Here is a 27,055-nt window from a genome sequence, read left to right as displayed (position 1 = left end):
ACGCGCCAAGAACACAACCCTAACTGAATTTTGAAATTCTTCAAATCTGTGTTGTTTTGATTGATCAAAGGGTCTATCTCACTCGGTTTTGGACGAGGAACATGATGATGATCTTAGAATTCATTTATTTTTGCTCTAAGGTGATCAATTTTGTGATGAACACTAAGAACCCTAAAACTGAATTTGATCGTGAAATGATGTATGTGCAAGTTATGATGCAATTGATTGAGGGTTAATGATTCTCATGTGTGCAGAAATGAGATGGCATGTTCATATTTCATTTATGATGCGTGGAGAGTAGAGTTTGAAGTTTAAGTGCACTTACCTCAAAAACGGCCAAACTGAGAATTGGATTTTGATCTGGAGGTGTTACAGATGCTTTGTATCGATCTGGATAGCTTCAATGATGATTATAGAAGGTGTCTGGATGCCTGGAACAAGCTGGATTCATCTGAGCATGGCCATGGCATCTGAACTGCAGTTGCTTCAAGTATGAATCGAATTTGAAGATGGAGGTGTTTCAGGTCATGGATGATGATTGGTATAGCTCATATATGATATATGGAATGTGTTTGAAGCATTAGTTTGGACAGAAATGAGCTTGTGTGGATTTTGGCATGATAAGGCTCATTTGATGTTCATATGGAGGTTGAAAAGTGAATCTGAGTTTTGGGGTGATTTGGGGTGTGTGAGTGGTTCAAACACATCCCATATGATGTTTATGAGTTGTTAGAACCATCACTTTGGCCAGAAATTCAAAGGTTTGGAGGTTGGGATTTCTACCTCACTTTGAAACTTGAAACTTGCAACTTAAGAAAGAAGGGAGAAAACCTATAATTGTGAGGTTTTGGTGTGAATTTGAAGATGATTTGAACCTCTATTTATAGGCCAAGGATTCTGAATGAAGAGCTCTTGCAAGTGGCTTCAAGAATGATGATTTGGCTTAAGAGATAAAATGGAATCTTTCACATTAAATGCAAATGGTTAAAGTAACTAAACCATGGTTATTTTGGCCAAGCTTCTTATCTCTTTCCATTCTGATCTCAAACCAGAAAATATCTCTCAATCATTGCTTCTTTGCATCATTGCTTGGATTATAGGTCATTTGGTCTTGAAACTTAGTGAAAAATGGTGAAAATTCAAGTGAAAATGATCACTAAATGCATAATTCAAAACCATAGCTACACTCCATATTTTTTCATGCTCTTGGACATTTTGGAAAGCTCATATTACATACTTCAAAACCCTAGTTGAAAGTTTCTTCAAGATCTTTAAGGAAGTGGGTGAAAAAGATCCATGAACTTTGAGAAAAATGAGGTTTTAAGTGAAGTTTTCAAAAAGTACCAACTTTGAAGCACCATATCTCTTAAATGGTTGATCTTATGGAAAAAATTTATATGTGTCAAAGTTGTTTATTGGATCAAAATCTACAACTTTCATGTTGGGAGTTTTTTTCAGTTTGTAGGTGAAATTTTGAGAAATTCCCTTTCAAAGTTTGGAAAAAACCATGAAAAACACTTAGAAATTTTTCTAAGTATGAAAAGTCAAACTTTGACTTTTTGATTCTTGATTGATTTTCTTGATTTTTCTTGATCAAATGACTTCTCATATCATATATTGATGATTCAAAACTTCAAAAGTCATGGTTGACCAAAATTCCCCAAAAGTCAATGGTGATCTTGTACAGTTGACTTTTTCAGACGAATCGCGTTTCTGGAGATTTCAAATGAAACAGGCTATCCTCATCAAATGAATGGTATGAATGGATCACATTGAGGTATTAGAGGATATTGAGCCATGGTTTGAGTTGTGGCACCATGTCTTGATTAAAAAGTCAGTTGTTCAGTGAATTAGGTCAAAAAACCCTAATTGTCGACCTGATGAAATTGATGACTGTAGGTCTTGAATTGAGATGCAATTTCCATGGGATATTGTCATAGGGATTATTTGAGGATGATTGAAACCTTTGATTGACTTCCTGGGGGTTTTTATGGTTTCCCAAATGTGATCCCTGATTTCAGTCCCTGATAGTTCAAAACCCTGATCTGAGGATTTGTCTGATCAATCTTTGTGTAGGAGAAGTTATGAGCCAATGGATTAGGTCAAAATGATGCACTTGAGGTCTTGATATCATGTCCCAAGTCATTAGATCAAATACTGAGCAAAAGTCAGGGGTATGCTATCTTCAGGCAAAACCCTAATTCAGTCGATTCAAAGCTCTTGAGTTTGTTGAAATGAATCTCTGAGGACCAAATGTTGATTGTTGATGAAGATAGTTCTTTTGAGATGAAGGGAGAACAAAACCCTAATTGATTGTTACTTGTACTGATGAGTGATTTCCTGATTAAATCCTGCTGAGTCACAAGTAACAAACACAAGCTATGCAGTTTGTTAGAGATGCAAATGATACATATGCAGATGATATGAGGTGGTATCTTAGGTCAAAAATTGGGGTATGACAGGTAGTAAGTATAGTTTTATATGATAACTCTAGTAAAATCTAGAGGTCATAGGTTAGATTCCCAAGACAACATGTTGGTTTTTGTTCTCAACTTTTCACTATGGTTGTTCTTTTCAACCGTAATGAAAGACTTAACTCACAATTTTTAACTATAGTTTTATCTTTCAACTATGGTGATATGTCATTTTGATTTTGAGTTTACTATAGTATATGTGAAATATTTATTTCACCAACTACTCACTAATTAAATAACCTCTCAATGTGATATAGAAATTAATAATTTGACAATTTTTGTTATATTAGAATAACAAGTTACAATGATCAATGTTTTCCTATCTTTTTCCTTTCACTCTTCGTATCTCGCTCGCTTTTTTAGTGTTAGAATTAGGTTCAATGCTTGTGAATATTCAACCAAGACTTCATTCTCTACTAGTTCGACGTTTGTGAATCTTCAACCAACACTTCATTCTCTACTAGTTCGACATTTGTGAATCTTCAACCAACACTTCATTCTCTACTAGTTCATCGAACTAGTACAAAATGAAGTGTTGATTGGAGAGTTACAAACATTAAGCCAAAATTTAACTCACAAAGAGGGAGATAGATATATAGAATGGAAAGAGGAAATCTCAAAAAACCTTGACCAATGTAAGTTGTTTTCTAACATAATTTAACTTTCTTTTTATATTATAAATTTCTAATTCAATTAGAAAAGTTATTTAGTTAATGACGGATTGGTAAAACACTTAAACCACATATGACATATTAAACTCATAATATATGTGTGGGTTTAACGTAGTGAAAGTTACAATGTAGTACAAGGTATATCATTAAAAATAAACATCATACAACATGTAAATCATCATCAACAACGTCAAATTTTATCAACAACAATATACAACTTTTATCAACAACATATATCAACAAAAACTAAATAATCAACAACTTCCAACTTTTATTAACAACAGTACACCTTAAACAAAATACAACATATAACAAAAAAACCTAAATCAACAACGCACCTTAAACAAAATACAATATATAACAATTAAAACTAAATCGACAACAACATACAACTTTTATCAATAATAACACACACATTAAACAACATACAATATATATCAACAAAAACTAAATTATCAACGACATACAAATTTTATCAACAACAATAACAACAAAGTTTAAACAACATATATCAACAAAAACTAAATCATCAACGACATGTAACTTTTATCAACAACAACATATATCAACAAAAAATAAATCATAAACAACATACAAATTTGATCAATAACAACAAACATTAAACAACATATAACAACAAAAGCAAAATCAATGAAAAAATAAAATGTGGAAAAATATCACATACCTGAAATGTGAAGATGAGGGGAGAGGAATGAGTTTTGTGTAACACATTTTCTTGATTCATAAGAGATGAAGAATATATGTTGGAGTTTTTGAAGAAGTGGTATAGACCTTTCATGGCATAATGAAAATGCGTGAGAGAGTGTTAGGGTTTTATTTTGAGAGAGACGGTTGTTCTGCACTGAAAGAGCGAATTTTTGCTTAAATATATGTTAAACTTTTAACCATGATTACTTAAACCGACCGTGATAAAATATAGAAACTTTTTACAACGGTTGCTACTTTATAATATCGTGAAAGGTATTTAATTTTTAATATAAATATTAAGATTACAAGTGGCACGCCGATATTGTAAACAAACAAAAAAAAATTGCTGGTGTTGAAAATCGAAGCTTGTAAGTCTTAAGATATCACTACGGATTTTAACATGGACTGTAGTGAAAAGTTTTTTAATAAAAGAAATAAAAAAAATCAAGTTCTTAAATAAAATATTATTACAATTGCTTTAATATTCATGGTAATCCATGTTACATTAGTTGTGCACTTGTGCTTTTGTACGAAAGAGAGAATAAAAGAAAAAAATATTGACATTACTCTATTGGTGACCACCGTGTATCTATACTTTTTTATATTTTAAATGTGTCTTCTTCTTTTTTTAAGATTGCAATTTCTATAAATCATAGTATTGATTATCATGCATCACATTAACAATAAACATGAATCATGAGACTAAATTATCAAATATGACTTGTTCACAATTTAACTCTGACACATTAGAATGTGACAAATTAAAAATTAAGAATGATACATTTAATTTAAAATTTGTAAAAGAATAATGTTATTAATATTAGCATAACATTGATATATTTGATTGCATGTTGGACCATGATAACATTACAACTTACGTGGAATTGAGTCTAATGATCGATGTCACATAAAAATGGATTTGCAAGTGATGCACATAGAAAATTTTAACAGAGGCTTGATAAAATCGTTAAAAATAATTTATCCTTGAAAAAAATTATAGACCTCTGTTTCAACTACCCAACACTTCAAGCCCCGTCCTAAAATGATTTCCGATTTGGAAGTTATTTATCAAAACTGTACACGATTTTCTTCTTCTCCAATCCCAAAAAATCCATGAAATCATCACCAAAATTATTTTACCCCTGAAATAAAGTTATAGCCCTTCCAGCTACCCAACACTTCAAGCCTCATCCCAAAATGATTTACGAGTTGGAAATTATGATCAAAACCGTGCACGAAGGCGTTACCAAATAGTTGTTTTTTTTATCTTATCCAACCCCAAAAACATCCATGAAATCATCACCAAAAATAACAACAAAGCTTAAACAACATACAACATATATCAACAAAAACTAAATCATCAACGACATATAACTTTTATCAAGAACAACATAACTTAAACAACATACAACATATATTAACAAAAACTAAATCATAAACAACATACAACATATATTAACAAAAACTAAATCATAAACAACATACAACATATATTAACAAAAACTAAATCATAAACAACATACAACTTTTATCAATAACAACAAACATTAAACAACAAAAGCAAAATCAACGGAAAAATAAAAAGTGGAAAAATATCACATACCTGAAATGTGAAGATGTAAGGAGAGAAATGAATTTTGTGTAACACATTTCCTTGATTCATAAGAGATGAAAAATATATGTTTGAGTTTTGTGAAGAAGTTGTATAGATCGTTCGTGACATAATGAAAAGGTGTGAGAGAGTGTTAAGGTTTCGTTTTAAGAGAGACGGTTGTTCAACCCTGAAAGAGCAAATTTTCATTTAAATGTATGTTAAACTCTTAACCACGGTTACTTAAACAAACCGTGATACTCCCTCCGTCCCATAATAAGTGACCCATTTGGAATAATTTAGTGTCCCAAAATAAATGACCCATTTTAATTTTTCAATAAATTTTTCCGATTCTATCCACTAATTAATTAAACTTTCACAATTTCCAATATATGATTAAGGATACTATAGTAAAAGTATTATTCACTCTCTTACTTTTCTACACTTTTTTTAATATGTGTGAAATGGTGGGCTGAGTCTCTCATTGTGAGACTAATGGAGTAAAATATAGAAACTTTTCACAATGGTTGCTACTTCATAATATCATGAAAGATATTTAATTTTTAATATGAATATTAAGATTACAAATGGCACATCCATATTGCAACCAAACAAAAAAATTGCTGGTGTTGAAAATCGAAGCTTGTAAGCCTTAAAATATTACTACGGATTTTAACATGGACCGTAGTGAAGAGTTTTTTAATAAAAGAAATAAAAAAATCAGGTCCCAAAATAAAACATCATTACGGTTGCTTTAATATTCATGGTAATACATGTTACGTTAATTGTATTTTGTAGAAGTGAATGGGTATATGATTGAAGTGGTCATTTTGAGCTCTAAGTTTACTTGGAAATGACCTTGGTGCGACGAAAGACATTGTATATTAAAAAAATTTGATCAAGGCCTTGGTGATGTTAAATGGAAACTCAATTTTCCAAAAGGGTTTGCACGAGTTTTTCCTTATATCCAATCGGAGCATGATTCAATAATTTTTATACTTCAGAAGGAACCTTATAATGCTCTCCCAATATTACCTTTACATTTAAGTCGGCTTGGCTTATATATATATATATATATATATATATATATATATATATATATATATATATATATATATATATATATATATATATATATATATATATAGGAGACGACTCAAGTGAGAACACTTGGTTATTATGAGAAATGAGAACAATAATTCAAGATCATTAAATTTTGATTTGTTGATTTTAATGGACTGGATTGGTTTCTCTTTCTACGATCCTTAATATTTATTTTAAATCAACATAGAAAGAGAAACCAATCCACTCCAATAAAATCAACAAATCAAAATTTAATGATCTTGAATTATTGTTCTCATTTCTCATAATAACCAAGTGTTCTCACTTGAGTCGTCTCCTATATATATATATATATATATATATATATATATATATATATATATATATATATATATATATATATATATATATATATATATAGGAGCATATCAAGTGAGTGCATTTTAAAATGAGAGATGAGAGGAATAAATATCAACCATTGGATTCATCAAGAGAGAGAAGGTAATAGCCACATTAATGCATTAATCTTCTCTCTCTTGATGAATTCAATGGTTGATATTTATTCCTCTCGTCTCTCATTTTAAAATGCTCTCACTTGATATGCTCCCATATATATATATATATATATATATATATATATATATATATATATATATAGTATATAAAGTGAGAGGATTTTATAATGAGAGATGAGAGGAATAAATATGAACCATTTGATTCATCAAGAGAGAGAATGTTAATGCATTAATGTGGCTATTAATTTCTCTCTCTTGATGAATCCAATGATTGATATTTGTTCTTCTCATCTCTCATTATAAAATGCTCTCACTTGATATGTTCTCTATATATATATATATATATATATATATATATATATATATATATATATATATATATATATATAGAGAGAGAGAGAGAGAGAGAGAGAGAGAGAGAGAGAGAGAGAGAGAGAGAGAGAGAGAAGGGTTATATTTACTCCAAGAGTAAATTATTATAGCTTACTCCAAATTTGGACCATTGATTCTTCTCAATCTAATAGTTAAAAATAATAAGTAATAGTTTTCTCTCTCCACATTTAATCACTTATTATTTTTAACCATTAGATTGAAAAAAAGTAATGGTATAAGATGTAGAGTAAGTTATATCAACTTACTCCTGGAATAAATATATCCCTCCTCATATATATATATATATATATATATATATATATATATATATATATATATATATATATATATATATATATATATATATATATATATATATATATATATATATATATATATATATATATATATATATATATATATGAGAATGTCTTTTTTATATGAGAATGTGAGAATGAATATGAATCATTAGATTTAAAATAAAGGGTGAAGATTATGTGGGAATCTTTTTTCTCTCTCCAACATCTTTTATTTTAACAATCAAGGAGAGAGAAAAAAAGATTCTCACATAATCTTCACCATTTATTTTAAAATCTAATGGTTCAGATTCATTCTCACTTTCTTATATAAATAATGCATTCTCATATGATATGTCATATATATATATATATATATATATATATATATATATATATAGAGAGAGAGAGAGAGAGAGAGAGAGAGAGAGGAGGGTTATATTCACTCCAAGAGTAAGTTATAATAACTTACTCCACATCTTGACCATTAATTCTTTTTAATCTAATGGTTAAAAATAATAATATGGATTATCCGATGGAGAGATTAGCTCAATTGTATATTGAGAAGATAGTAAGTTTACATGGTATTCCTTCGTGTATCGTATCAAATAGAGATCCAAGGTTTACATCTCGATTCTGGGAAGGTTTGCAGAAGGCTTTGGGCACTAAATTGAGGTTGAGTTCTGCTTATCATCCGCAGACTGATGGTCAGACTGAGAGTATAATTCAGTCATTGAAAGATTTGTTACGTGCTTGTGTATTGGAAAGAGGTAGTGCATGGGATAGTTATTTTCCGTTGATTGAATTTACCTTCAACAATAGTTTTCATTCGAGTATTGGTATGGCTCCATTTGAAGCTTTGTATGGTAGGAGATGTAGAACACCTTTGTGTTGGTATAAATCTGGTGAGAGTACGGTGATTGGACCAGAAATGGTACAAGAGACTACGGAGAAGATTAAATTGATTCAGGAGAAGATGAAGGCTTCTCATAGTCGCCAGAAAAGCTACCATGATAAGAGACGAAGGACACTTGAATTTCAAGAGGGAGATCATGTGTTCTTGAGAGTGACTCCAACGACTAGTGTTGGTAGAGCACTGAAATCACGGAAGTTGACTCCGCGTTTTATTGGTCCGTATCATATTACAGAAAGGATTGGAGAGGTGGCTTACCGTATTGCGTTGCCACCAACGCTTGCGAATTTGCATGATGTATTCCACGTATCGCAGTTGAGGAAATACATTGCGGATCCATCTCATGTGATCCAGGTAGATGATGTACAAGTAAAGGATAACATGACAGTTGAAGCTTTGCCCATGAGAATTGAAGATCAAAATCTGAAACAATTGCATGGCAAAGAGATAGCACTGGTCGGAGTAGCTTGGGGAGGACCAGCAGGTGGGAATGTGACTTGGGAACTGGAAAGTCAGATGAAGGATTCCTATCCAGAGTTATTTGCCTAAGGTATGTTTTCGAGGACGGAAACTCTTTTAGTGTGGGAGAGTTGTAACACCCCATATTTTCTAATTTTAATTTAATCGGAAATTAAATAATTATTTAGAATTTTTTGGCATTTTGTGGAATTATTGGGAAATTAATCAGATGGGCTTGAGTCGTGATTAGTAAAGGAGGGGGTGCATTGGTAGGCCCTATTACTAATTAAGTTAGTTTTATTTTATCTTTCACAAAATAGAGAATTATGGAAAAGAGGAATAGAACCAAGGAGAAGAGAGAGTCTGAACGTGAAAGAGAAGAGAAGCAGAGAAGTGCGAGAAGAGGAAGAGCGAAGAATCAACCTTCAGGTAAGGGGGGACTCCTCCATTTATCTTCTATTATGGGGTTATATATAGTAGGATAGAATTGATCATGTCGTTTGCGTCAATTGAGTTATGCTTAGGTTGTAGAAATGTTAGGTTTTGGGAGGATTGATTGATAATGTTGTATTGATCATGTATGGTGTTAATTGGATGGTTGAAATGTATTATAAATGTGTTATAATATGTGTTGTTTTACTGTACGTGAAATTTGCTTGAAATGGAATTAGTTTGGTAATGATTCGGTGAAAGAAGGACAAAATCGTAGGCTGTTTTCTGCGATTCGGATTCCTAAAAATCACCAGTTCGCGCCGCGTCCAGGAGTTGGCGCCGCAAACTGCTTGGCAGAAAGCTAGGAAGTTTTGTTGTACTCAGTACGCGCCGCGAGCACATGTTTGCGCCGCGAAGGCGTACTTCTTTTCTCGTTTCGCGTCGCGAACACATGTTTGCGCCGCGAAGTACTTGGCAGAAGGGTAAGGCATGTTTACTCGTTCAGTTCGCGCCGCGAACCAATGTTGGCGCCGCGTACTGTTAGTGACAGGCCATTTTTTTTGAAGAGTTCAAAGATGTGTAACTTTTAAACCGTAAACCGGATTTTGGTGCCGTTTCGAGCATAGTGAAGCTAATCGAATGATTTACATAATAAAATGGTGTTTTGATTCGTGACTCGAAATTATTTTTAAAACACTCAATTTTATTTGGTTGTGGTGGTTTATGCTTACAAGTACACTAATGAATGTTTTACCTGTTATGATGTTGTGATTGTAACTGGTGGTTGATATACATGTATTGTCGATGTAAAATATGTGTTTTGTTGTGGTTGAGGATAGCATAAGCTATATGTGGCTATTGATTGTAGTGTTGGTTGATGATTATGATATCTGGTTGGTTATTATTAATGATGAGCATGTTATGGTTGATACATGCATTTCATAATCATTATGTTGCTGGTCCTTGACGATGGTGGATCAGTGGTAGCTAATTCCCATTGTGTGGAATTAGTGAGTGGGTGTGGCCGTATTCTTGACGATGGTGGATCGTTGAGATGGGTTATCCAAGATTTTGGTACCACATGCATGTAGTTGCATTACATTAGGCTACTTGTGTTATTATAACATGAATGGAAGATTGTCCAATGTTATAATATATGTTGATTGTGTGTTTGTTGTACTGGTTATGTGGTTGTGAATCTGATCGTAACTGTAATTGGGTGAATAGCATGTGATTGATATTTTATTATCTATATCCTATAACATTGGTTAAATGTGAATGAGACTCACCCTTACTGTTGTTATTTTTCAGATTGAGGAGTAGCTCTTGTACTTGGTGAGGATTAGCTCGTCAAGTAGTTCGTTAGAGTCAGTTGGGTCCGTGTCATGCTTTGGTCGTGTAACACTGGGGACGTTGTTTAGAGTTTCTATTTAAACTCTTTTATTTGGGTGTTTTATTATGGTGGTGTTTTAAGTTTATGACTTTGGAATGTTGCATTATTCAGATGTTAAAGATATTCCGCTGTGTTAACATGATGATCTGAATAATTTTGATTTAACGTTCTCTTTTATGGTATGACATGAGTATTGTTTTGATTATATGGAAGTTGTAATGCCCTTTTCATGTTTTACTCGTATTATTGTTTAATATTTGTGCGGGGTATTAGAAGGGTGTTACACCCTTCCTATGTGAAGAAAAGCCCAAATGTCAATTTGTCTCACTTATTTAAGCGGAGAGTGTCAATTTAGGGTCAAGAGAGATGAATAAAAAAATAAGGATTCAAAAGAAAAGAGGAGAGAAACTCATTCCCGCTTTTTCTGTACAAGTCCCACTAAATCGATGATCCCCGATTCGTTAACCGTTAGATCGAGCTGAAAGTTTATGGGCGTGTTCCCAACTCATATATCTATATTTTGACTATTCATAATTTGAAAACAAGGTCCGAGCTGAGAGATATGTGCATCGTATTGGAGTTGTAGATTTGAGTTATTTTTCAGCTTTTTATTCTTATTTGTAAGTTAATTGTGCTTTGTGATTTATTGTTATTAGCACTTGTTTGTGAATCACTTTAAGACTCTCTTGTACCCTCAATTAATTATAGTGGAGCTATTTCTTTGATCTGGACGACTCGTGGCTTTTACTCTCAAATTGAGGGGTTTTCCATGTTAAAAAATATCGGTATTCTTTTGTGCATCTATTTTGCCGTCTTATATTTGTTGTTGATCCTCAAGGTTCCTACTAGTGTGGGGAATTTTATATCCTCTGCGTGTCATTTAATTATTGTGTCTTAATTTTCCATCATAAAGAACCACATTATCAAATAAACCAAAATCAAACATGCGATATGCAGAGACGTTCGTATTCTATGTAATGTGTCAGTGAAGTTACACTTGCAATAATATGAGACACTAACATGATGAACGTCTAACTCCCTAATTTGAAGCAACTTCGAAGTTTGGTTACGAAGCTTCCTACAAGAATTTTCATTCTTTTCTTGAAACTAAAAACAAATCAAACATTAGAACTGTTCTAAAATTCAATTCAATTCAACTAAATTCAATCAAACATTAGAACTGATCTGGAATTGAGAAATTATTGTAACACCTGATCGGAAATGGATTTTTTGATTTGGGATAATGATTCTTCTTTGCGTCGAAGTAGAACCCTAGAAGCGCCTTGTCAAAAATAATCAGCATTAGTGAATTGACACGATTTGGAAAACAAAATAGAAAGAATGGTTTTGCATATGAAGGAATTGAACCTCGGGGTGGTGGCATGATTTTGTAGCTTGGGAATAATATTGAAAGGAGTTAAGGTTTCTTAGGGTCCGTTTGGTTGGGAGTAGATGAAGGGGAGGGGAGGGGAGGGGAGGGGAGGGAATATTTATAAAAATATGTGTTTGGTTCATTTTTTGTAAGGGGGAGGGAGGGGAGAGGAGCAAAATCCCTCCTAGACTCACTTTTTGCTCCCCTCCAAATTGGAGGGATTTGGAGGGGACGGAAGATTTAGTAATCATAATTATATTATTTTCTCTATTTTAATCTCAATTATTTTTTTAATTCCAAGATTGTCCTTATTGAATTATTAAAGACTAGATTTTTTCTCCGTATTATTTCACGTTTATTTTTTTTTCTATTGTGCGATGTTCCTCTCAGGTGGTTTTTTTCTTTTTATTTTGTTGAAGTTCCCTTTTTGATATTATATTATTATTTTTATAATAATAACATACTTATACTTATATCTGTTCTTAGTTCTTATATATGATAGTAATAAGATTTTTTTTATTATACTATTAATAATAATAATAACAATATACAATATATGCAAATATAATATATTTATGTTATAAATAAAATTTTTAACTCTAATATTATTTATTTAATTTTTTTAATATTCTAACTTTATTTTATTTTTTTTAATTATAGGAATTGTTTTATTGGGTTAGATGAATGATAAGATCAGATAATAGTTTGATTTGCGTTGAAAATATATATTTCAACTAATGTGTGTTGTTGTTTACGGTTATATTATGGTTTATGAATGAACAGGTTTTTATTAAGAATTATTTTTACTAAGTACAAATAATAATATTTATAATAATAAAAAGGTAAATTAATTTTAAAATTCCTCCCCTCCCCTTGTGAACCAAACATGTTTGTTGTTAAAAATCTCTCCCCTCCCCTCCCCTTCTTTGAACCAAACATGTATTTAGTTAAATTTCCTCCCCTCCCTCCCCTTCCATTCCCCTCCCCTCGATTAAATTTCCTCCTCTCACCTCCCCTCCGTTGAACCAAACGGACCCTTAGGCTATGTTTGGGAGTTTGGAGGGGAAGGGAGGGGAGGGCTTTGAAAAATAGGAAGAATTGGGTGAAAAAGATAAAAAGATTTTGGGTAGGAGGGTTTTGGAGGGTTTGACTTTATTCATAACACCAAAAACCCCATAAAATGGGGGAACTCAAAAATTGTATTGAATGAGGGTTTTGGAGGGTTTTGAAGGGCTTGCATAAATGTTCCAAATATCTTTTAGGTTGTTATAGTATTCCCAAAATTAAAAATATATTAATAATAATGACTCTTTTATCATTCTAAACAAAATCATTTTTTCAAAAAATGTCAAATACTTTCCTATATTTTTTTAAAATTTTGTTTTTGGAAGCCTTCCCCTCCCCTCCTCTTCAAACTCCCAAACATAGCCTTAGGTTTTTTTTGTGTAGAGAGAATATGCCATAAAATTTGATACTTGAACGGTCATATCTGCCATAAAATCCATTGGGCTACCATCTTTCATAAATTGACGACAACTTTTGTAAAAAAAAAATATGAATAAAGAATCAAAGAAACATATCAAATTGAAAAAGAACAAACAAAAATGTAGAGGATTTGATCCCCTAGGTAAATGTACAATAGGGAACAATGAGATACATCAACATAGCCTATGCTTTTTCATACATTTTGTGTTGTGATTTATTTATAAATTGCTTTTCACTTTCATTGTTTTTGGTTGATATATCTTTTTTCATTTTTCAGTATAACATTATTTCATCTCTGTCATCAGATCTGGATATCTATTCCTTCCCTTCATCCAGCTCTAAGTCCTTCGCTTTTTGTCCGAGGTAAATACATATATAAAATGTATATGTTCATTTCACGTCGCAAACTTTTCTCTTTTTAATTGGATCTATTTTTCAGTTTGTGATGTTGTTGAATAAACTGCTAAATGGAAGAAACCTAAGAGGTAACAAAATTCCCTTAATTTGCACTGTGTTATAATGGTTGTAGCATTATTTGTGTAACAGTCTACTTTCACTGTAACTCCAAAGTCACTTAAACAATATATAGCACATATATAAAATTGATGCAGCAGAAATAGTTCATGAATAAAACCGCAAAAAACTTGTAAATGAATTTTGTCAAATATTATCATCACTTAAGTTGCCTTCTAGCCAAGGCATGGGTTTTCTTAGGGAGAAATACCTTGTAGCTAACCTGAACATTAACAAACCATTATCTATAATAATGAAAAGGCCAATTAAATGAATGGTTTACATATAGACTTGTGCAGGTTTTGTTAAGATATATCTTTACTGTTATAGAATGAGATATAAGATTCTCACTCATCTCTATATTTTCTTATATTATTTCCATTTTTATTCAAGTTCTACTACACTTTATTAAAGTTCTGCGATGCTGCTATGAAAATAAAACTGATACATAGACTACAACATAGCGTATGTTATTGACCGATGGTTTTAAAATTAAACAGCTATGTCATATGTGACGGCCACAGTTGGTGCAACCTCTTTCAGCTACATACTTTGCCTACATCGGAAAGGTCCTTTCTTATACTCTACATTTATAAAGGACATGTCTACATCACTAGCTTATTATATTGGTTGTCTGTTTTCAAAGAAGAGAATCAGAATCTTTCTCCCACTACACAAGTTATCACAGAGCAATTGCACAGGCCATCAAACATTTTTATAAATCATCACATCTCCATTCTCTTCAAATTAAACACTCTCATCTCCATTCTCATCCCAAAAAACTCTAACCATATTTTACTAACAATGGCATCACCCACAATACAGCTGAAAACCGTTGATGGCGTAGTGTTTGATATGGAGCGCAGTATAGCTCTAAAAATGAATCAAGTTCAAGATGCCCTGAAGGATTTACCTGAAGGTGCATCTCTTTCTTCACCGCTTCCGTTCTACAATTATGTATACGAGTTGCAACTTTCGCAAATAAAGGATTATTACCAAAAACAAACTGAAGAAGAAAAAGATGAGTTTGTTGAATCAATGAGTGATGGCGAGCTTAAGAATCTACTGAAAGCCTTACACTTCCTTGACATGAAGGATTTTTACAATTTCTTGACCAACGCCACTGCTAAACGCCTTGAGAAAAAGGGTGTGAGAGGTACTCTCATGTTCTTTGACAAAGTTTAGGAATGAGTAAGAGGTTGTTGCATGAAGAATAATGTTTGGACTTTTGAAGGAAACACCTTTAGTTAGGTAGACTTTCAAGTTAGGATTTGTTTGTTGCTAACATGAGTTTCGGTGTATTTTTCTTATTGTGTTTCATGTAGAATTTCCTGCTGTCATGTCATAGATGCACTGATGTGTGTCATCTCTTGCTATTTACTTTGTATTTCATGTGTTCAGTTTTAATGGAATGAATTTTAGGAGTACAAATTTCCTTTATATATATTTGGTGGAACATAATCACTGAAATAACATTGTTGTCACTGATTGGGATCATCAAACTTGAAAGAATTATATCTTAATATCATTTCTTTAATTAAATTGAACAGTGATTGGGATCGTCAAACTTGAAAGAATAATATATATTAATATCATTTCTTTAATCAAATTGAACAAAATTAAAAAACTGTTGGATAATTATATGTGAAGTTTGAGTGAGAATAGTTATATGTAACAAGTTTGAGTGAAGGTTTTCTTTTTAAAAAATAACAGTTTAAGTGGACAAATTGAAAGCTATTAACTTAACTAACAGTATCTCTTTTGAATTATTATGTTGCAATTTGAAATCCTTGTCTTACTTCCTAAGGATATTGGGAAGAGATTTGATGAGAAAAAGTTGTATTTATGTTTTTCTACATGTATGCTGACTAATGAAATGAATAACAAGCAGAATTTGATAAATGAAGTTTATGTTCATTTGCACTTCAAGATTGGTAAATATTAAGTAAGGCCAGGCCACCATAGATCTGTTTGGATGAACAACTTATTTGGAGTTTATAGCATAAGTGTTTATCTAAATAAGCACTTATAAAAAAGTTATCTTTTGAGAGCTTATAAAAAGGGAAATTCTACGGTGCATTCGCCCATTTGACTTCAGTGGTGAAGTCACTGTCTGACCAATCAGAATTAAGCCCTAAGCCCTAATAGTGCCACAGTGGACTGAAGCATTAAATGACCCTTATTGACACTTACTGTGGTAATTTTATAGTTTATATATTGCAACTTAGTCCCTAACATATTAATATTGTTTTTAAAATGTAATATTTTTATAGACAAAATCAATTAAATTAAAACAAATTAATCAACTCAACAAATTAATCAACTCAACAAATTAATCACCTCATCTCCATCTCCCTCACTTCATCATCGTGAACAGAAATTGAAAATAAAAATTCTTCATCCATCATCTGATCTTGGCATTTTTTCCCAACTACAAACTCAACGCAACAGTTATCGTCTCATCTTGGCATTTTTTCCAAACACTGCAAACTCAACACAACAGTTATCGTCCCATTCACTGGTTCGTCAAACGTAACAGGACCACAAATCTGTTTGTGTTCGTATTGAGCACGCTGCTGCAAAGGTAAATGAGAAAATGGTTGTTATATTTGTTTGAATAGTTAAGATTTACTGATTTCAAATTGGGAATTAGGGTTTAGGATTGGGAATTAGGGTTTATGATTGAATTTGTTTTATTTACATGGGATTTATATTTGATGATTACGAAATTTTAATTTTGGTGGGTACCTTTGAATCAGGTCGATTGATTTAATAACGTAATAAGGAATTGTGATTGATGCTTGAAATTGTTTTCTGTACATGGGTTTCCTATTTGATGATTTGGAAATTTCAATTATGTTAAGTACCTTTGATTTGAATAGGAAATTAGGTACTGTGATTTATGTTGATTTTTGGCGTGTTAACAAATGTGTTAATTCAGGTTTACCATGAAAAACACCGACCATTATGATTCGTACGACTATCGATGCCGTGACAGTGGTACATCTGATTCTGAATCCGACAATGGTCGGGATGACAGTAATTCGGTGTCCAGTGCGTACCAAGGTTCAAGTGATGGTGATGGCGATGGCGATGGTGATAGTCACGGTGAAAAATTTGTTGAATTTGATGCAGTTGTAGGTGATAGAACAGTGAAAATTAATGCCCTTACTGCTGATGAAATTCGTGCTATGGAATTCGGTACAGTTGATGAAGCTAATGTGTTTTATTTCAAGTATGCTAAATGTAAAGGGTTTGCCATTAGGAAAAGTGATGTTAGGACAAGATCGACTGAGGGTGGACAAACAATTATAATGAGGCAGTTTGTATGCAATAAACACGGTCTAAGAGATACAAAACACTTAAGGAGGCTTGATAGAAAAAGAGAACACAGACCTACGACCCGCACTAATTGTCCCGCTAGGCTTCGTGTGCATTACAACCCCCAGAAGGATAGTTATGTAGTGACATGTTTTGAAGAGGCTCACAACCATGAATTAACACCATCTAGGTTTGTCCACTTACACCCCATTTATCGTGAGATTACTGCAGCAGATAGAGCTCAAATTGACGGTCTACAGTCAAATGGAATTAGAACTTGTCATATAATGGGGTACATGGTTGCTCAGAAGGGTGGACACGATCGTGTTGGGTTTACAAAGAAGGATATGTACAATTATTTTGATAGTAAAATGCGTGCTAATATTAAAGATGGTGACGTTGCCGCTGCTATAAATTATCTAACTGTGAAGTAATCTACTGATCCCATGTTATATGGTAAATATGCCGTAGGCATGGATGGACGAATGAAGTCTCTTTTTTGGGCTGATGGAAGCAGTAGATCTGACTATTTTTGTTTTGGCGATGTGATTGCGTTCGACACGACTTACAAGAAGAACAAATACAACTACCCATTGGTTATATTTTCAGGGTGTAACCACCACTCTCAGACAGTTATTTTTGGTGCTGCGTTGGTGTCAGATAAAACGACAGAGACGTATAAGTGGTTGTTGGAGTGTTTTTTAGAGTGCATGGAAAATAGATACCCAGCAGCAGTTGTAACAGACGGAGATGGGGCGATGAGGGAATCTATAAAACAGGTGTTTCCGGATGCGACACATCGTTTATGCGCTTGGCATTTGAACAAGAATGCGTCTGAGAATGTAAAGAACTCGGAATTTTTGAAAGATTTTCAAAAAGCCATGTACTCTAATTTTACAAAGGATCAATTTGAAGAGTTTTGGTCAAAAACAATTAAAGAAAACGGACTTGAAGGAAATCCTTGGGTTGCAAAAACGTACGAGAACAGGTCACTATGGGCAACTGCATATCTACGTGAGAAGTTTTTTGGACGTATAAGAACTACGTCTCAATGTGAAGCCGTCAATGCAGTCATCAAGAGTTATGTCAAGAAGAAAGGCTGCATTTTTGAATTCATGCACAATTTTGATCAGGCTATGAGATCTTATAGAAACAATGAACTGATTGCCGATTATAAATCAAAGTTTTCAGAACCTGTGATGACTACTCAACTGCGTGCCCTTGAGAGCCATGCTGCGAATGTTTATACTATGGAGATTTTCAAGGAAGTCAGAGATGAAATAGTGAAGGCTGGATCATTGATTGTTAAGGAAAAGTTAATTCGCAACGGATTTAAGACTTATCGATTTACAAAATATTGTTGTGATAACTATGACGTAGAGGTTGTGTATGATGGTGAAACACTTCAATGTGAGTGTAGGTTATGGGATTCTTATGGGATTCCATGTTCTCATATGTTTGGTGTCATGAAGGAAGAACATGTTAGTCTCATTCCCACCGGTTTGATTTTGTCGAGATGGACGAAGGATGCAAAAATTCAGTACTTGAACATGAATTGTAATGGTTCTGATGATTCTAAAATGATTGAGCTAGCTCGGTTTGGTGCACATTGTTCTGCATTTACTGCCTTTTTGCAATGAAGCTTCAAAAAGGGAAGGTGTTTATGGGGAAATAATGGGTGACATTTTGAAGTTACACAAAAAGTATTGCAGTACGGACGATCCTATTTTGGCATCGAACTCAGTTGTAGGTGATCCAAATATTGTGAATAGCAAAGGTGCTCCAAAGAAAAGAAAGAATGACATAAAATCTATTAGGCGATGTTCTAAATGCAACAGTAGAACTCATAATGCAAGGAGTTGTTCGGTAATTTCGAAAGCTATATTCTGTTCGTTTGAGTCAATCTGTTGCTCTTTTGATAAACATAGTAGTTTCTGTTGTATAATTTGCAGGTTGCGGAAAACGCGCCATCTGAACAAAATGTTGGTATGACGTCGCGGCCAGTAACTGATTCATTCAGCCAGGTTGTGAAGGTATTATGTTTTTTTTTAATACAAGCTCTGATATGCTGTATTAATTATAACGTGTTATTATTTGTATCAAAAGAATAATTTGTTTGTTAAAACAGAACAAGAATGGAAAAAGAGGTCGCATTGGTGGAAGTAGTGTGCAAAATAAATGTACAGAACCACCGAACTCTCGTGGCGCGAATGTGACAGCGACTTCTCGCGCGGAAGTTGGAAGCACAAGCATACCCATGCCTGCAATGTATGGATTGCAACCCGTGTTGCCAGCGGTACAACCAATGTTGCATCCAATGCATGTACAACCGTTAATCCCACTATATCCAACGACAGTTGCGGAAAATTCGGGTTCGTGTTTCGGTAGGCCACAACGACTGATGAACAATGGTGGTACTTGAACGAGCAAAGAAGTAGCTGTAATTTGACCAGGCATGACTTTGGAGGTGATTTTTAGTGGTATGACAAGGTTTAGGTTAGAATACATGCATCTATATAGGTTTTTTGTGTCATAGCATATAGTTTGTAAGTTCAGTGGAGTCAAATCAACACTGATACAGTTTATATGTTCTACTGTCAGTCACCTAATTCTATGAGTGCAGTAGTGGTTATATTACCATCATGCATTAATATTTTTTTTCACCTAAAGTTAATGCCATTGAATGAGGTTTAGGTTAGGTGTAACTATACCTATATAAATTTTCCAATATATATAGTAGTAGTACCACCAAGAGAGGAAAAAATAACATAAGGAAAAAAATCTTGTTATAAAAGTGAATTGTTAAGTGTTCTTGCTCTTGAGAAATGTCCAGTGGTGAATCCCACTCAGTGACTTCAAGTGATACGTAATTATGTTTATCATTTGCTTACATATTTGCGTTTACGTATAATTTCATTGTTTGCTTTGTAATTTTAATAGTTGCATGTTTATCTTTTTGAAGGATGGATGAACAATGGGCTGAGTATTTAGGTAATTACGTTTACGATGAGGTTGAACAGAATGTCGATCTCAGTGACATTGAAAGTGATGAAGGTGAAGAAGAGATGGATGAAAATTTCGGTGATCCCGTGGTCGAAGAAAATGGCATTTCATTCAATTATCGTGTCACTGCTTCTTGTGTAAGAGGAAAGAATGTTTTCGTAAGTAATCTAGACCGGTTATTTTATTCGACATGTTGGTATGTTAGATACGCATGTATTGATAATGATTTTGTGCTATGAAACATATATAAAATGCAGCACTTTCCATCTAATGTTGCTGCCAATTGGTTATTGCCGTTGCAAACTGAGATAGACATTGTCGATGTTCATACCGATGCTGTTTACCCATTTGTGTTGAAGACTGGTAGGAGGCCAGGGGAGAGATATCTTTGCTTAGGTTGGTATGAGTATGTTAAAGCAACTCGTCTGAGGGCTGGTGATGTTCTTGAGTGCACTGTGGCAGATCCTCCTACAAGAATGTTTGTTCGTTTTATGATGTAATACGAATAATTTTAGGCGTATAATTAAACTTGGTTGAAGATGGAAAGTAATTTTCTTTGATGTTTTGTTAAGTAGTTAGTATGTAGTTTGTTTTGATGTTGTCTGTTTTGGTGTTGAAATGAATCAAATGTTGAGTTTCATTATGTACGTTTGCAGTGTAATGAAGTATTGTATCTCTTGTGTATAATATTAAATTAAATCTTAGCATTTTGCATCATTCAGTTAGCAGTTTACTCACTACAAATATTTCAGATGAGAAGTTTCTTTTTTCTATAAATGAATAATTTGTTTTCTGATAAATCAAGGCATTAGTAACAAAAGCATAAACAACAACAACAACCATAAATTAGGTCATTAGTAACAGAAACGTGAACAACAACAACCATAAATTAGGTCATTAGTAACAGAAACCTTAATCCGGAAAATACTTTGCATATTCATGCTTTTTCATTTTTGCACCCCCTGAATTTTGAGCATTGCATGGGTTTTTGCATGGATCCTTACTCCGTACAAATACTTTTTGATATAAAAAGTATATAAATCATGCAGATAAACAACAGAATGTGCTATGATTAATACAACCACAAAAAGGGCCCAATCTTAATAAACTGGGGTCAACCATAAAATTTCCCAACAATAACAATCACTTACATTAAAACTTAACAAACACATACAAAATACCCAATATACTTCACTTCACATCACAACTAACATTGTATCTGGAACATTATAAATAAAACTTAATAAACTTCCATAATTGTTTACAATATAAAATTATAATATTACAAATAGTAACTTTCAAAAAAACCATTGCAACTATGATCCTCCTCGGTGCCCCTATGGGGTTGCAGCCCTACGCTCAACATATACCAATATTTCCTCCACCGGTGGGTATCGGATGACAAAATGGAGTTTGTCACCGACCTTCAAATCAGCTTTCCTTACGTAATCAAACCACGCCCCACACAGATATGTCTCCTTCTTCTCTTCCCTCTTCTTTATCTCACAGTAGTATGGTTCACCCTTATCACAGTCAAGTAAAACAATGTTTGAAATTTGGCGGAGAAGGCAACTATCAATCACATTTGCTGGAAATTGCTGCAAAGGTTTTCACCGAATGTCAGATTCTTTAAAATAAACAACTGACTTCTGCTGTTATAGGAAATCAAATAAAAACAAGACATACCATCACATTCTTGCGCATCTTCTTTGCATCAAACCCTTCTCTAACCCAATACTCTTCATCCTGATTCACAGTGATCGTAGTGTACACCCTGTACCAAATCCAAAACATCATATAAACTTTGTTTAGAAACTTCCAACTCAACATCGAAGCAACTTATTTAAATATAATATACGTTCAAAATAGATTTACCTATTGCTGTTGGATGATATACTTGTGAATTCATAGTCGACGCTTTGAGCATCGGGGGCTTCCGAAGAACCTATAGCCTTACCCTTTAGTTTTCCGTTACCTCCGGCATCAACTTCGCGATGACCTCCTCTCTTGCGTTTGCCTTCCATGCCCTCATTGATCACCACACCTTGGGTCGGACGAATTAACCTATCTTCGTTCTGCCAAAGTTTATTCTTTCCTTTCTCCACGGAGAGCCTATCGTTGATTGTAGACCTGGTAACCTCTTGCACACAACGTTGTCTGGAAACCCCCTCGCCAGCTACACCCTTTCCCTTCGCTTTTCCCGACACCTTACTATGGTTATTACTCCTACCCATGGTCCAATCAAGTAAAGAAACGTTAGTATCATACTTGCTCCCTAATCATACAGGTTTTTATGGTAAAATACGTGTTCATATTCATAAAACACACTTCAGATTTACCTCCTGGATGCAGATGATTGGAGAGAGGCCCTGTAAACAGATGCATGGTAGCTTTTTCTTGAATCGACACCAGTATTGACTGGAGCACTTTGAATGAGCTCCTTGGCAGGTTCCTTTAGTGGATCAAGTCTGTATTTTGCTCGAAGATTACACACTTCCACCTCCACGGAGAGCCTGTCGTTGATCGTAGAACTGGTAACCTCTTGCACACAACGTTGTCTAGAACCACCCTCGCCAGCTTCACCCTTTCCCTTCGCTATTCCCGACACCTTACTGTGTTTATTACTCCTACAAATGGTCCAATGAAGTAAAGAAACGTTATTATCTTACTTGCTCTCTAATCATACAGGTTTTTATGGTAAAATACATGTTCATATTCATAAAACACACTTCAGAGTTACCTCCTGGATGCATCATTTTGGAGAGAGGCTCTGTAAACAGATGCATGGTAACTTTTTCTTGCATCAACACCAGTATTGACTGGAGCACTTTGAATGAGCTCCTTGGCAGGTTCCTTTGGTGGATCAAGTCCGTATTTTGCTCGAAGATTACACACTTCCACCTCCACGGAGAGCCTGTCGTTGATCGTAGAACTGGTAACCTCTTGCACACAACGTTGTCTAGAACCACCCTCGCCAGCTTCACCCTTTCCCTTCGCTATTCCCGACACCTTACTGTGTTTATTACTCCTACAAATGGTCCAATGAAGTAAAGAAACGTTATTATCTTACTTGCTCTCTAATCATACAGGTTTTTATGGTAAAATACATGTTCATATTCATAAAACACACTTCAGAGTTACCTCCTGGATGCATCATTTTGGAGAGAGGCTCTGTAAACAGATGCATGGTAACTTTTTCTTGCATCAACACCAGTATTGACTGGAGCACTTTGAATGAGCTCCTTGGCAGGTTCCTTTGGTGGATCAAGTCCGTATTTTGCTCGAAGATTACACACTTCTACCAACTGTTTACAAAATTCTTCGTAGCTATAAAATTTCCTGATCTTTTTTTTCTGGAGCAATCGTTTTTTCAAATACAACTTATGACATAGGTACATTTGTTGAAGTTTCTTTTCGTCAAAATGTTGAAGATTGAGTTTATCAGCTCTGCAACATTATAACATGCAACACACATTGTTTATAAAATCCTGAAGATTGTATCAAAAACCCTAAAGTATGTAAAATCTATGATATTTAAATCAACAAATTTGCGCGGTATTCAAAAACCCTGTCGATTTGGATATCAGAAAAGCAGAGATGAATTAAAAATGAAGAGAACAGATACTAACCTATCTGAAGAAGACATGATGTTGTCTGAAATCGAGTGTGTTGTTGGAGTGGATGTTACGCAAAGAACGACAGCTAAACGGTGAGAGAAAATGCAAAAGAAAGAGAGATTAAAAACCGAACAGTAAGCATGCAATGCTACCTTTACCAACTAATGATATACCAAATCTTCGGTCAGATGAAAAGTTGAAATGTTACGTTTACCAAGTAATGATATATCGAATCCTTTGTCATAGGCGTGATATGTTTTTTCAATATATTAAATACTTAAAATTAATCAAGATTATCATTTTCTTATTAAAAACAAACACAGGTATTCATTTTCCATTATCAGTTTTCTTTTCTTAAAAAAATAATAAATAAGTTAGATCATTGGTAACTTAAACATAAACCTAGAAATTAAAAACCATAGATTAGGTTATTGTTCCAGAAATTACATTAGATAAATTAATCAGACATTTTAAAATATGCAATGACAATAATAATCCAAGAAAATAAAAACAAAGTCTTAAAAATCTTGGACATTTTCCCTTCATTTTGCAGTTTCATCTCCATCTGCTCTCCTCTCCTGTCTCGAAGTTCTTTAACAAAGCAATGCAAATCCTTCAAAAGCTCTGAGCAGCTGCAACATATTGACCCACTGTGTGTTGTTGCGTCGTCGTGCGAATCCAGAATTACATTTCTTGCATCCATGGTTATTTTCCGATCATATGGAGGTCGACCATCAAGTTCATCATCCCAAATGAACAAACTACAACATCGCCTTGCCTAAAAAACATCATAATTAACCATATTCACTAATAAATTAACCAAGTCCATTTTATAATACAGATTATAAAAGACGAAATCGTATAGCATATTTTCCAATCAAACTCACCTCCACATTTGCACATTTCCAATATCTCCTTTTAGGGTTATTTCTTGAGTTGGATATAAACAACTTCATTGGTTTATTGCAACCACATTCAGGGATTTGGGGGATTTGGGACACTTCGGAGTTTGCAACATATGAAGATGACATGGTTTAATGGAAAAGGGATTTGGGATGAGAGGGTTTCAAAACGTAACATTCTCGAACTCCATTTAAAGTGGCCAACATTAAAGTGGTATAATAGGGTCCAGCGATGGATGTTGAGGGAGTATATAATCAGCCGTCCAAATTAAATCACCGGTTGATATCTATTAGTGACAAAATGATCACAACCGTGCATGAGATCTATATTTTACCCAAATTGATCAAAGCCATCCACTTTATATTGAGAGAATTGGACCACATAAATAAATCCAATCTATTGAGAAGTTTTTAAGTACTGTGGATTTGATGCTTTAATTGTAACTTTGGTCCCCCTATTTTGTATTTTTTTCGATTTTAGTCCCCCTGTTTTTAAAACAACGATTTTGGTCCCCCTTTTTAGTTTTCTATTGAAAAAAAGTCAGGAATAAGGACTAATTTTACAGATGAACAGATGATGGTCGACTGTGTGTTAACCAGGTTACAGATGAACTGATGATGGTCGACTGTGTGTTAACCATGTTACAGATGAATTGATGATGGTCGACTGTTTGTTAACCATGTTACAGATGAACTGATGATGGTTCACTATGTGTTAACCATGTCAGGGATTCAACAGATGATGGTCGACTGTGTGTTAACCATGTCGGGGATTCAACAGATGATGGTCAACTGTGTGTTAACCATGTCAGGGAATCAACTGATGATGGTCAACTGTGTGTTAACCATGTTACAGATGAATAAATGATGGTCAACTGTATGTTAACCATGTCGGGGATTGAACAGATGATGGTCGACTGTGTGTTAACCATGTTAAAGATGAACTGATGATGGTCAACTGGGTGTTAACCATGTCGGGGATTCAACATATGATGGTCGACTGTGTGTTAACCATGTTACAGATGAACTGATGATGGTCGACTGGGTGTTAACCATGTTACAGATGAACTGATGATGGTCGACTGGGTGTTAACCATGTAAAAGATGAATAAATGATGGTCGACTGTATGTTAACCATGTTACAGATGAACTGATGATGGTCGACTGTGTGTTAACCATGTTATAAATGAATAGATGATGGTCGACTGTGTGTTAACCATGTAAAAGATGAATAAATGATGGTCGACTGTATGTTAACCATGTTACAGATGAACCGATGATGGTCAACTGTGTGTTAACCATGTTACAGATGAACTGATGATGGTCAACTGGGTGTTAACCATGTTACGGATGAACAGGTGATGGTCCACTGGGTGTTAACCATGTCGGGGATTCAACAGATGATGGTCGATTGTGTGTTAACCATGTCGGGGATTCAACAGATGATGGTCAACTGTGTGTTAACTATGTCAGGGAATCAACTGATGATGGTCAACTGTGTGTTAACCATGTTACAGATGAATAAATGATGGTCGACTGTATGTTAACCATGTCGGGGATTGAACAGATGATGGTCGACTGTGTGTTAACCATGTTAAAGATGAACTGATGATGGTCAACTGGGTGTTAACCATGTCGGGGATTCAACATATGATGGTCGACTGTGTGTTAACCATGTTACAGATGAACTGATGATGGTCGACTGGGTGTTAACCATGTTACAGATGAACTGATGATGGTCGACTGGGTGTTAACCATGTAAAAGATGAATAAATGATGGTCGACTGTATGTTAACCATGTTACAGATGAACTGATGATGGTCGACTGTGTGTTAACCATGTTATAAATGAACAGATGATGGTCAACTGTGTGTTAACCATGTTACAGATGAATAAATGATGGTCGACTGTATGTTAACCATGTCGGGGATTGAACAGATGATGGTCGACTGTGTG

At 34.0% G+C, this 27,055-nt stretch overlaps 5 protein-coding genes across 5 annotated transcripts; 3 read left to right on the top strand and 2 right to left on the bottom strand.

Annotated features, from left to right (window-relative positions):
* The first annotated feature begins 15,060 nt into the window (after positions 1–15,060).
* On the top strand, positions 15,061–15,604 carry LOC131630612 (uncharacterized). Its single transcript, XM_058901389.1, has 2 exons — positions 15,061–15,412; positions 15,582–15,604. The coding sequence occupies exons 1-2, from the start codon at positions 15,061–15,063 to the stop codon at positions 15,602–15,604; spliced, it is 375 nt and encodes a 124-aa protein (XP_058757372.1).
* A 1,600-nt stretch (positions 15,605–17,204) lies between these two features.
* On the top strand, positions 17,205–18,011 carry LOC131630611 (protein FAR1-RELATED SEQUENCE 5-like). The gene has a single exon (XM_058901388.1). The coding sequence runs from the start codon at positions 17,205–17,207 to the stop codon at positions 18,009–18,011; it is 807 nt and encodes a 268-aa protein (XP_058757371.1).
* A 39-nt stretch (positions 18,012–18,050) lies between these two features.
* On the top strand, positions 18,051–19,217 carry LOC131630610 (protein FAR-RED ELONGATED HYPOCOTYL 3-like). The gene has a single exon (XM_058901387.1). It carries the CDS (start codon positions 18,051–18,053, stop codon positions 19,215–19,217), a length of 1,167 nt encoding a protein of 388 aa, XP_058757370.1.
* Positions 19,218–21,824: 2,607 nt separating this feature from the next.
* Positions 21,825–22,687, bottom strand: LOC131630602 (uncharacterized). Its single transcript, XM_058901378.1, has 3 exons — positions 22,456–22,687; positions 22,267–22,354; positions 21,825–22,178 (listed from the first exon to the last, which is right to left on the bottom strand). The coding sequence occupies exons 1-3, from the start codon at positions 22,602–22,604 to the stop codon at positions 21,918–21,920; spliced, it is 498 nt and encodes a 165-aa protein (XP_058757361.1). The 5' UTR covers positions 22,605–22,687; the 3' UTR covers positions 21,825–21,917.
* Positions 22,688–22,915: 228 nt separating this feature from the next.
* Positions 22,916–25,228, bottom strand: LOC131630609 (uncharacterized). The gene is made up of 5 exons (XM_058901386.1): positions 25,085–25,228; positions 24,731–24,975; positions 23,722–24,027; positions 23,321–23,608; positions 22,916–23,207 (listed from the first exon to the last, which is right to left on the bottom strand). The coding sequence occupies exons 1-5, from the start codon at positions 25,226–25,228 to the stop codon at positions 22,916–22,918; spliced, it is 1,275 nt and encodes a 424-aa protein (XP_058757369.1).
* Between the last annotated feature and the right edge of the window lie 1,827 nt (positions 25,229–27,055).

Source organism: Vicia villosa, unplaced genomic scaffold (assembly GCF_029867415.1).
Source record: "Vicia villosa cultivar HV-30 ecotype Madison, WI unplaced genomic scaffold, Vvil1.0 ctg.000711F_1_1_1, whole genome shotgun sequence".
NCBI classification, from domain to species: Eukaryota; Viridiplantae; Streptophyta; class Magnoliopsida; order Fabales; family Fabaceae; genus Vicia; species Vicia villosa.
Note: the sequence above shows the minus strand (reverse complement) of the source record. Positions and strands in the feature narration are given on the sequence as shown.

Bases quoted from the DNA above. Each gene is read 5' to 3' on its own strand.
- LOC131630610 (XM_058901387.1), top strand. From the start codon at position 18,051: ATGGATGGACGAATGAAGTCTCTTTTTTGGGCTGATGGAAGCAGTAGA.
- LOC131630611 (XM_058901388.1), top strand. From the start codon at position 17,205: ATGAAAAACACCGACCATTATGATTCGTACGACTATCGATGCCGTGAC.
- LOC131630602 (XM_058901378.1), bottom strand. From the start codon at position 22,604: ATGGAAGGCAAACGCAAGAGAGGAGGTCATCGCGAAGTTGATGCCGGA. The intron at 22,355-22,455 runs GTAAATCTATTT...GATTTGGTACAG, and splicing joins ATATCATCCAACAGCAATAG to GGTGTACACTACGATCACTG. The intron at 22,179-22,266 runs GTATGTCTTGTT...AAACCTTTGCAG, and splicing joins AGATGCGCAAGAATGTGATG to CAATTTCCAGCAAATGTGAT.
- LOC131630609 (XM_058901386.1), bottom strand. From the start codon at position 25,228: ATGTCATCTTCATATGTTGCAAACTCCGAAGTGTCCCAAATCCCCCAA. The intron at 24,976-25,084 runs GTGAGTTTGATT...GATGTTTTTTAG, and splicing joins GGAAATGTGCAAATGTGGAG to GCAAGGCGATGTTGTAGTTT. The intron at 23,208-23,320 runs GTAACTCTGAAG...GACCATTTGTAG, and splicing joins CAAAATGATGCATCCAGGAG to GAGTAATAAACACAGTAAGG.
- LOC131630612 (XM_058901389.1), top strand. From the start codon at position 15,061: ATGGCATCACCCACAATACAGCTGAAAACCGTTGATGGCGTAGTGTTT. The intron at 15,413-15,581 runs GTACTCTCATGT...TGTTTCATGTAG, and splicing joins TGAGAAAAAGGGTGTGAGAG to AATTTCCTGCTGTCATGTCA.